The sequence below is a fragment of the Coregonus lavaretus genome (genome assembly GCF_964263955.1).
Source record: "Coregonus lavaretus genome assembly, chromosome: 8".
Lineage (NCBI taxonomy): Eukaryota > Metazoa > Chordata > Actinopteri > Salmoniformes > Salmonidae > Coregonus > Coregonus lavaretus.
Genome location: NC_139995.1, coordinates 31,400,499 through 31,411,536, shown reverse-complemented (window position 1 = coordinate 31,411,536; position 11,038 = coordinate 31,400,499). Strand labels below are relative to the sequence as shown.

At 43.9% G+C, this 11,038-nt stretch overlaps 1 protein-coding gene across 1 annotated transcript; it reads left to right on the top strand.

The window, feature by feature from the left end:
- Positions 1-814: 814 nt before the first annotated feature.
- On the top strand, positions 815-10,609 carry LOC311133399 (actin nucleation-promoting factor WAS-like; the record flags this gene model as incomplete). Its single annotated transcript, XM_084166898.1, has 9 exons — positions 815-895; positions 7,979-8,065; positions 8,577-8,664; positions 8,884-8,989; positions 9,123-9,165; positions 9,495-9,642; positions 9,811-10,043; positions 10,148-10,238; positions 10,362-10,609. The coding sequence occupies 9 exons, from the start codon at positions 815-817 to the stop codon at positions 10,412-10,414; spliced, it is 930 nt and encodes a 309-aa protein (XP_084023024.1). The 3' UTR covers positions 10,415-10,609.
- Between the last annotated feature and the right edge of the window lie 429 nt (positions 10,610-11,038).

Here is an 11,038-nt window from a genome sequence, read left to right as displayed (position 1 = left end):
GTACTGTTCGAGGAAGTGCAGTTTGTCGTGGCTAGTTTGGGCTCTATTCTCTATACCATGTTCAAATGACTGAATGAAGGACCTGTACTGTAAAATGTCACCATCAAAAACAGTAATGTCTTTGGGTGGCAGAAAGGAATGATGTTGCTTTTTGGCTAACATAGCAGTAACTTAATTCTGTCTTTGGAGAATGGTGATGAGAGGGTTTTCTATGTTGTTTTCCCGTGAAATGTCCTCAGCACCTTCCTGTGAATTGGGAAGTCTTGTCTGTTCTCCCCGTGGCCCTCTATGTGAGTTGGTCAGCAACGATCCTTGTCCTGTATAGGCCTACAGACTTGGGTTAGAGTCTTGTGCAGCAGTGTGCTCTCCATGAGCTGCTGTCTGAATCCCACTGTGTCCTGACTGTTCTGATTGAGCTGAAACACTGTGAGCCTGGGCTGATTAACTGTCAATGTGCTCAATGAATTGGGATCCTTCTTTGGGACGCACACTTGGTGCATGTCTGGCAGAAGTGCCCCTCTGCCCTGTGTGAAATTCATGGTCTGAGATCCTGTATATCCCCACCATTTCCTCAAAGTAGCCATTCATGCCATCTATTGTTGTTGAGTTGGCCTTTCTTTCTTCCCCTGCAGATGTCAAAACCGTGAGTTTTGCTGAGGCAGCTGCTATTTCAGTTTGCAGCTCAAGAGTCTCCCTTCTTTCCCTCAGTTCCATCTTTTCTTGGATCAATTCCTCCTCCTTACCCTCTAGATGGTGTTTGAACTTGAGAGCAGCAGCCTTTGTTATTAATGCTGCTCTTTCAGCCTCTGCTCGAATGCAGGCTGAGGATGTGGAGGATACACCAGAGCGTGAACTCCTGTTAGACCTGCGGCTGGAGGTTTTGGACACACTGTCAGTAGGTTTAACGTCATCTTTCTCATCAGTGCATTCATCAGCTTTCTCTGGTGCTGGGGCTACACCTGAGATCCATTGGGACACAGTAAGAAGAAATGCCTTAATATGCTGCCATTTGGGTTCATACCAATTCAACATATTTTTTATTTCATCCTCAGGTATCATGTGATGACAGGAATCAATTAATCAAATTTCATTTAACTGGAGCATGTTTGTTTTTTACAACTTCAATATTCGTATTGTCAGTCATTAGATCAGTAACAATGTTCATTTCGCGAGTCAGTTTTCCCAGTTTACCCCTTCTGGATTTGCGCATTTGGGAAACTTTCTCCTTCAAGACCTTTTCTGATAAAGGCTCCTCCACTAGCGCCATGTCGCCCCCATACACAACGCTATCTGCAGTGGTATAATTCTCTTCAGCCATATTCCCTCAATAGGCTATCACAATAATATATATTTCGATATGCAACCATGAACATAGATCAATAAGCGCTCCGATGCGCTGCGCTCCTTTAACAGTGTCAATACATCATTAATCTTCACACTTCAATGAATTAGGCAGCGGAGATTGGAAATCGGATTCTATGCATTCACAAGCCATTTTCCAAATAAGTCACTCCAATAGCAAACTTTCCATACTTTGAATGCATTATAAGTGTAGCCATACACTCAAATGTACCATTAATCAATCCAAAAGTTTGTGCGCTTGTTAGGCTACTTTACATACCCAAGTGCGTCTTTTGACTAAATGTAGTGGCTAAATTGTCCAATATAATTGTCCCAATACAATTTCCATTCTAATCCTTTAGCCACAATGGAGAGTGGTGAAATGTTAGTCTTGACACATACAAATCCAATGTCCAGAGTTTGATTCAAGTTGAAAAATAATAATACATTTATGTGTCATTTTTCTGGATACAAAAATGTATAACATTCTACCAAAATGAATTGTGATCATTAAACTAAAGAAACAAACAGCATGGTAACATGGTCTGGTATGGTCAAAAGACTGTGTGCTGCCATTCCAGTCTTCTTCTTCTTCTTCTTCAGTGGGGTTTATCGGCGTTTGGCATCCAACGTTATGGTGCATTACCGCCACCTACTATACTGGAGTGTGGGCCAGAGATAGGGAGAAACTAAACCCTAGGTGCCAGCTGCCGTTGCTCTAAAAAAAAGATTGCAAAATATTTGAGACTATATCAAATGACGTTCTACTCAATATACTCGTTAAACTAATTTCCTGTATCCCCTTCTCCCTCATCCTCTCGCTTTCCCTCTGATACTGCCCACATTGTAGCAATACATGCTCCACGGTCTCTGTTTCCTTTTAAGTGTATACTCCATTGGCCTGTAGAGGGGGCACACACACTTGACGGGATTAATGGCAAACACACATGCAACAGAAATGTATCATGAATTGGAAACATGCAAATATACAATATGACCTATTTGGCTTCTACACCTATATCTAAAAATACATACAGCCAAATGATATATATATATATGAAGAGTATGAATTAGGCTGTTTGAGAAGGTTTGAATCCTAAGCAACCTGCCTACATATAGTTTGAAGTACAATACCAACATAGCTACTGTAGTAGGGCAAAGCTGTGTGCTGGAAAACCTTGGTAGAGCATGGGTGGAGTAGGCATTGTGGTGCTCATGTGAATGTCCTTTATTTTTCGGCTTCAGGCCAATGCCTACTTCTCACTTAAAACATTTTTGTTTTTCATATCCATGATTTTTACACCGGTGCACCTTGTGCTGGGGACAATAAAAGTCCACTCTAAAATGTGCAGTTTTGTCACACAACACAATGCCACAGATGTCTCAAGTTTTGAGGGAGCGTGCAATCGGCATGTCCACCAGAGCTGTTGCCAGAGAATCGAATGTTAATTTCTCTAGCATAAGCCTCCTCCAACGTTGTTTTAGAGAATTTGGCAGTACGTCCAACCGGCCTCACAACTCACAACCGCTCTCCTCCTCTCACCTTTTCCCTTCGCTTGTGGACTTCAGTGCACAACACATCAACTGTCTGTGACCAGGAGAAAAACCTTTCTAAGCCAAACCTTCATATCATGACCGCTAACCGCTACACACAGCCTACATCTTTGTCATGTCATGGTCAACATACTAGAACTAACATGTTAGTAAACCCGCTACAATCATGCAGTACAGTCAAAAAGCTGTTTATTGCCCCGGTGGCAATAAATTAATAAAACCAAAAGCTTACCTTGACATGGAAGAGTTAAGGACCCTGGGACTAAACACCTCCCTCTGCAACTGGATCCTGGACTTCCTGACGGGCCGCCCCCAGGTGGTAAGGGTAGGCAACAACACATCTGCCACGCTGATCCTCAACACACGGGCCCCTCAGGGGTGCATGCTTAGTCCCCTCCTGTACTCCCTTTTCACCCACAACTGCGTGGCCAAGGACGACTCCAACACCATCATTAAGTTTGCTGATGACACAACAGTGGTAGGCCTGATCACCGACAATGAGACAGCCTATAGGGAGGAGGTCAGAGACAACAACCTCTCCCTCAATGTGAGCAAGACAAAGGAGCTGATCGTGGACTACAGGAAAAGGAGGGCCGAACATGCCCCCATTAACATCGACCGCGCTGTAGTGGAGCGGGTCGAGAGTTTCAAGTTCCTTGGTGTCCACATCACCAACAAACTATCATGGTCCCCAACACACCAAGACAGTCGTGAAGAGGACACGACAACACCTTTTCCCCCTCAGGAGACTGAAAAGATTTGGCATGGGTCCCCAGATCCTCAAAAAGTTATACAGCTGCACCATCGAGAGCATCCTGACCAGTTGCATCACCGCCTGGTATGGCAACAGCTCGGCATCCGACCGTAAGGCGCTACAGAGGGTAGTGCATACGGCCCAGTACATCACTAGGGCCAAGCTTCCTGCCATCCAGGACCTATATACTAGGAGGTGTCAGAGGAAGGCCCAAAAAATTGTCAAAAACTCCAGTCACCCAAGTCATAGACTGTTCTCTCTGCTACTGCACGGCAAGCGGTTCCGGAGCGCCAAGTCTAGGTCCAAAAGGCTCCTTAACAGCTTCTACCCCCAAGCCATAAGACTGCTGAACAATTAATCAAATGGCCACCCGGACTATTTACATTGACACCCCTCCCCCTTTGTTTTTACACTGCTGCTACTCGCTGTTTATTATGTATGCATAGTCACTTTACCCCTACCTACATGTACAAATTACCTCAACTAACCTGTACCCCCGCACATTGACTCGGTACTGGTACCCCCTGTATATAGCCTCGTTATTGTTATTTTATTGTGATACTTTTTATTTTATTTTTTACTTTTGTTTATTTAGTAAATATTTTCTTAACTCTATTTCTTGAACTGCATTGTTGGTTAAGGGCTTGTAAGTAAGCATTTCACGGTAAGGTCTACACCTGTTGTATTCGGCGCATGTGACAAATACAATTTATTTTATTTTATTTGAGTTCCAGTGTTGGATAGCCATAGCCAGCAAGCTAACATAGCATCCCTCTCTGTTTGAGCCGGTTGTTTGAGTAGGCTAAAGTAACTAGCTTCTAGTGAAAGTGAACATTTAAAAAATCCTCATGATTGTATTTTCCTTCCTTTTTAGACCACGTAGGTGCTAATGAAATACTTCAAATGGTAGGCTAACCGAGTCTCTCGCTCTCTCTCTCGCTTCTCCTTCATTTTGGAAGAAATTAATTTATTCAAAACTCTTCAACTATTGTCTTTCTCTCTCTCTTTGAGTCAACTCACTGCATTTTATGCACTGCAGTGCTAGCTAGCTGTAGCTTATGCTTTCAGAACTAGAATTCTCTGATCTTTTGATTGGGTGGACAACATGTCAGTTCATGCTGCAAGAGCGCTGATAGGTTGGAGGACGTCCTTCGGAAGTTGTCATAAATACTGTGTAAGTCTATGGAAGGGGGTGAGAACCATGACCCTCCTAGGTTTTGTATTGAAGTCAAAGTACCCAGAGGAGGACAGAAGCTAGCTGTCCTCCGGCTACACCATGGTGCTATCCTACAGAGTGCTGCTGAGGCTACTGTAGACCTTCATTGCAAAACAGTGTGTTTTAATCAATTATTTGGTGACGTGAATATATTTAGTATAGTTTTATCTAAAAATTATAACTTTTTTTAATGTTTCACTATTTAGATTTGTATGAAATTCACTGAGGAGGATGGTCCTCCCCTTCCTCCTCTGAGGAGCCTCTACTGACCACCACACTCACTGGCACTTGCCTGCCTCTCCACGAACCCAAAGGCTCTTTTAAGAGCCACCTAATAAATTAAAATAAGTGTGTGTGTGTCAGGAGCGGGCTGTCAAAACTATAAATGAAAAAATGGTCAAAATATCTCCTCCGGAGGCCAACCCGCAATGTTATGATCGACAGGTGTTAACTCTATCCATTATACTTTGAATCCTGTTCTCAACTCATTGACTTATCAAATCAAATCCAATTGTATTGGTCCCATACACATATTTAGCAGATGTTATTGCGGGTGTAGCGAAATGCTTGTGGTGTAGTGAAATGCTTAGACAGACCATTTAAATGGCTGGAAGCGTTCTTCCAAAATGATTTTGTTCCTTCACTCAGTAGTCATTGCACATTTATTTATCTTGCTTGATTACAATACAATAGTCTAAAACAGTTGATTTGTTGAAAACAGACTCATTTAATCATGTTGTTAACCAAGTTAGCAAGTATTTCATTTTCTTTTGACTGCACGCTGTTGCAACCTGATCTCATAGCATTTAGTATTATTCTGTACGTAAATCTGAGACATAACCACTTAGCTTGATGCTAGGTTTCATACGGTATGTTTTAATTTGTGGATGTCCATCATCGATTTTGCATGATATGTTACAAATTACAATTCGTATGATATGTTACGAATATGCTTCAATGTTGTCCGGCAGTCTCACCCTCAACTCATTAGTGAGGGAGATGGTGAAGGCTACACACCGCTTTCAGACATTGTTTTCATCCTCAAGCGCAAGGTGGAGCTCAGCTGCCTTTGACTCAAAAAGGTAACCAAGGTACGGTTTGGGACTGATGTATCCATCTATTGGCCCTTTGAGTACATCAACATTTGCCAGTGGATTCAGCACCCTGCTGCTCACAGACTTGATCAGGCTAACCAAGTTGTCAAGTAGCTTAAGAGGATCTACTTGCTCTCCCTCAAAAGCCTTGATGGCCAACTGTACCTCACCCAGCACTGACTTATAAAAGTCAGATACAATATGTTTTCAGGATCACTGTACATGGAGTATAAAACCTCAGCCATGTAGCAGTGTTCACTGGACTTGGTGACTGCGAAATGCAGCCTAAGCTCCTCCCACTGGTCCAAAATGCGTGAAACCGCGGGTTCAATGGAGAGCCAACGTGTGGCACACACCTTGGTTATCTGTAAAGGTTTCTCCCCACAGTTGATGGTCTCATATATGGCCTTGTAGGCCTCACTGCGCTTTGGAGACACTGAAAACCAGTTATAAGTCTCTCGTACAAAGTACTCCACACTACGGGGGATGGTGTTATTGGAAGCATGACTTACAGCAAGCTGCAGAGAGTGGCACACACAGCGAATAAGAACCAGATCTTTGAGGCCATACTCCTCCTTCAGCACTTTATCGACCCCATTGTTAATCCCCGTCATAACAGAGGCATTATCAGTCCATATCCCCAGGAGTTTCTCTTTTTTAAGACAACACTTCGAGGAAAGCCACAACAGCACGGGCTATAGATTTGGCATCTCCTCCTTCCAACTCAACAAGCCCCAGAAATGTTGATACAATTGTCTGCTTGGTGTCACTAAAGTACCTTATCACAACCCCCAGGTACTTAGGAACACTTACATCCGTGGACTCATCGAGGAGGAGGCTGAAACGCTGGTCACCCACATCTGCAACCAACCTTTTCAGAAAGTATGGTGCTAAAACACAATTAATAATTTCTGTGCACTTTGTCCTGTGCATTTCTAAGTGGGTAGCAGCAGTGGAGTCTGAGAAAGCAGCTCTACATGCTTCTCCAATGCGATCACATGCCAGCATGGAACAGTGTTCAGCGATAGCTAATGTCATGGTGGCCTCAGCCTTTTTTGCAGAGTCAATTTTTTTAAACCATAAATGGCAGCTTGTTTTGGGTGGAACTGTTATAAGGCTTTGTTTTTTGAGTTGTCATGTGTTTTTTTACATCACTAAGTTTGCCGTAGAAATCAGCCTTTCAATACAGGCAGTATGCCTGTGTATCATCTCTAATAAACGGCTTCAACCAGCCTTTGAATTCAGGGTTTGATTCCCACTCCTTTGTGTATTTTTGAGTTTAGACTGAGAGATGATGAGCTAGCCAGCTAGATGTTTAGCTTATGTCACAGAGGCACACACACAGCTGATTGCTGCGCGAGGACTGGGCCGCCTGTGAGTGCTTTGGGAGGGGGGTGGGGCCCACGGGGGTGGGGCCCACGGCAGCACCCGCTGCTCGTTGAGAAGAGTAAGAACGATACGTGCTTTCACGTCAGAGTCTCCAAAAGTCTCCAATAACACCAGAAAAAGTCGCTAGATTTGTCGCTAGTCGATTTTTTGAAAATGTGTCACTAGAGGGGCCCGAATACTCGCTAAATATAGCGACAAAGTCGCTAAGTTGGCAACACGTAGAACTATGAGCTTTGGCTAAAAACTGTTAGCATTGTCAGAAATACTACAAAAAGGTAGCACATTGTTGTTTCTTAATGGACGGAAGTGTGCTCGTGAGATAAATTATACATTTAATAAAAACTGTTGCACCTACACATTTAGTCAATACAACAAAAATGTAAATCCAATGGTCACTTTATGGATGCTATAGTCTCGTTTTAATCCAACATCTAGAATTTGAGCTAGGTAGCCGCAGAAAATACTATGAAAACTCAATTGCTAACGACCCTGTTAAAAATCCGGTATGTGGTTCTTGGTAACAGCCAGACGGCTCATGATGAGAGGTGGGGAGTGTGTCTTGTGCACCTCTAATCAACTTTATGTACACTTAATTATCTAATCTCCTCTCTTTCACCTTTAACCTACCAGAGATCTAAGTTGCTGTGGGAACAGGAGCTGTATGTTCCTTTTCGATACTCAGCACCCCACTCCTACTTCCACACCTTCCCTGCAAATGTAAGTGACATGCCCAGAAATCACATCTAAAGAGTTAAGTTATTCCCATATCAAACAGAACTCTATAATTCTGTTTCAACCCTGATGACCAAAGCAACAAAACTGCTCATGGAACAGCTTTTAAGGGCATATTAACCATTCTGCTATTAAATGGGTTAGGGTTGAGGGTTAGAGTTGAACCAGGATGTGGACATGAAGCTAGGGTTAGGGTTGAGCCTGGTGTGGATATGAAGTTAGGGCTGAGGGTTGAGCCGGTGTGTGGATATTAAGCTAGTGTTGGCGTTATGCTAGGGTTGGGATTAGGTTAATGGCTAGGGTTAGGGTTGAGCCAGGGTGTGGAGCTAGGGTTAGGGTTAGACCTACAGGGTTATGTGAGTTCATTGGTTGGTTGGTTCTGCAACATGTTCATAATATCACTGGCTCTTAAAAGGCTTTGGCTAATAGCATAGCTCTGAAAGGGTGATTGTTCTGGTCATTGATGACCTTCCACACTGGCTGTGTGTTTGTTTAGGACTGCCAGGCGGGCCTGAACTTTGCAGATGAGGCAGAGGCAGAGAGGTTCTGTGCAGCCGTGGAGAGACAGATTCAACAAGCCCCAGGTTTGGAGAGAAAAACACACACACGTCAGATTACATTTACATTATAATAAGCTCTCTCAGCTTCAGGCAGGCCAGTCCTCTTCTCTTTCTTACTCTCCCTTGTCTCCTCTTCCCAATCTCTCTGTCTCCCTCTTTCACTCTATTTCTCCCCATAACATTTTATATTTTGCTCTCTTTTGCTGAACCCCCCCAATCTTTCTCTCTCTCCCCCTCTCTCAGACAGAGCTAGCGTGCAGCTGAACCGTACTGACTCCTCCTCAGGCTGTGTCTGTGAACAGGAACAGAGCAGATCTGAGATCAGCACTCCATCTCCATATGTGTCAGAGTGAGAAATATAGTACATCTGCACACTAGAGCTCAGACAGACTCAGACAATTCACTATTAGAGATATTTTATGACGCTGCATTAGAATGGAGTAAAAGATAAATACTGATTTAATATTCTCTCTTCTCCACAGACAGGAGTCCCAGGTGGCAGTGGACCCAGAACAAGGCCTCAGTGTGAGCACAACACCGACACCACTGTTGTTTTATCACATCCATAACACAACCATTATTATGTCGCTGTCGGATGAAAACCTCTTATGTCCAATTAACAATTATGAAATTCAGAAGCTATTTTGAATACATTTTCTTGGTCCTAGAGTCATGAAATGTACAGAGTACATTGATGAGAGTTACTGCTTTTAATACAAGGTTTTCATCCTACAGTGTATTATGATCATCATAGAATAATTCACAGAATTCTAATAGCACATTTATATCTGTTATATCACAGTCATCAATGCTATTGCAATGTCACATGCATTCTCATCCTCACTTGTGTGCAGACTAGTGAGCTGGACCCTGCTCTGAGGAAGCAGCTCAGGATGCAGAGGCTAAACGAGGAGGAGGCCAGACACACCTCTAAAGTCATCTGCAGCCTCTTCTACAGACTGGGGGGCCTGGAAGCTGTCAGCAGGGACATGTACAACAGAGGTAGGCCCCCTGCTGGCTAGGAGGGATCATCTGTTGCATTGCCTTGATGATTAGTTGAAACAGGTGTGTTAGTGCTAGGCTAGAACAAAAGCCTGTGCACCCACCCTGTGTGTCTCCAGAGCCAGGTTTGAAGAACACAGGACAGAATTGTTTTTGTGTCTGCCACAGGTCCAGCCTCTAAGACCTTACCCAACAGATATACAGGGACCTCCACCTCCCTGGCCCTGAGGAAGGGGCCTCTGCCTCCTCTCCCGTCCCCCCTCACACGCAGTGTCAGCTCCCGAGATGTCTCCAAGAGCCCTCTCCCACCCTGGGTCCCCCAACCTCCCTCTATGCCCGCCCCCCCTCCTCCTGCAGGTGCACACGCTGAGAGGATCAGAAAGACCATCAGTTTCAGACCGGTGAGAGAAAATGACTGGGGCATGTCAATCAAAGTCGTAGACTATGTCCAATGTATGGCGATGTGTGGTTGATACAATGGTGTGTGTGTGTGCACATATGATAGGTGGGCTCACCCTCTGCTGTAGAGTCTGACCTGGTCCTGAGTGCAAAGAGGGAGACATTTCAGAAACGTCAACACCTCCAGCATCATAAAGGTAGGCCTACTGTATCTCTCTCTCCATCTCATCTCATCCACAGTCTGTGATGTCAGCTCACCCTGGGGTCATCTCAAGTCAGGCCTGTTCTGCAGCTCATCATGTCTGTCTTCTCCTCTGCAGATGACACCACAAGCCAGTCAGAGATGGATTCTTACAGCGGGCAGTGGCTGTAGAGATACCAGCTTGAGAGGAGAAATATCCTCCTGCTTTCACAAGCATGTTGTTATTTGAAGTCTTCACGTTTGTCTTTGCTTTTGAATTAATTCATTGTTAAATAATGATGCATCATTGGAAAAGTGGTGTTTTAGTGAAGAATGCAATGCTCAATCAAGCCCTTTCTAAAATAAAATCTGTACAATTCTCCATCTAACTCTGACTAAAACTTCCCATGAATTGTGTGTGTACAAATACAAACGTTCTCAATCTTGCTGACCTCATCACCACTCAACTCTTGTGGTGACCCCTGAACTCTTGTGGTGACCCCTGATCTCATTGCCGCATAGGCTGTCATCTTTTGATTCATCTGAAAGCAACCTTAGTTTAAAAAAAACAGGGACATTTGTATTTTAAAATATCATTAATTTCTGGTAGTGTAAAACACAATCTAGCTAGTGGCTCACATAGCCTAACCCCGTGCCTGTGCTTAAAACGCAACCGTTGTAGCGCATCTGCTGCTGCTGCATTTGCGCGCTCTGAAATCCTCTCCACCATCTACATTCAATTTCATTGAGCGCCGCTGAGAGACGCACATTAAACGAAACTACGCTGGCAACGAGCAACTACTCTCCTTCAAACCT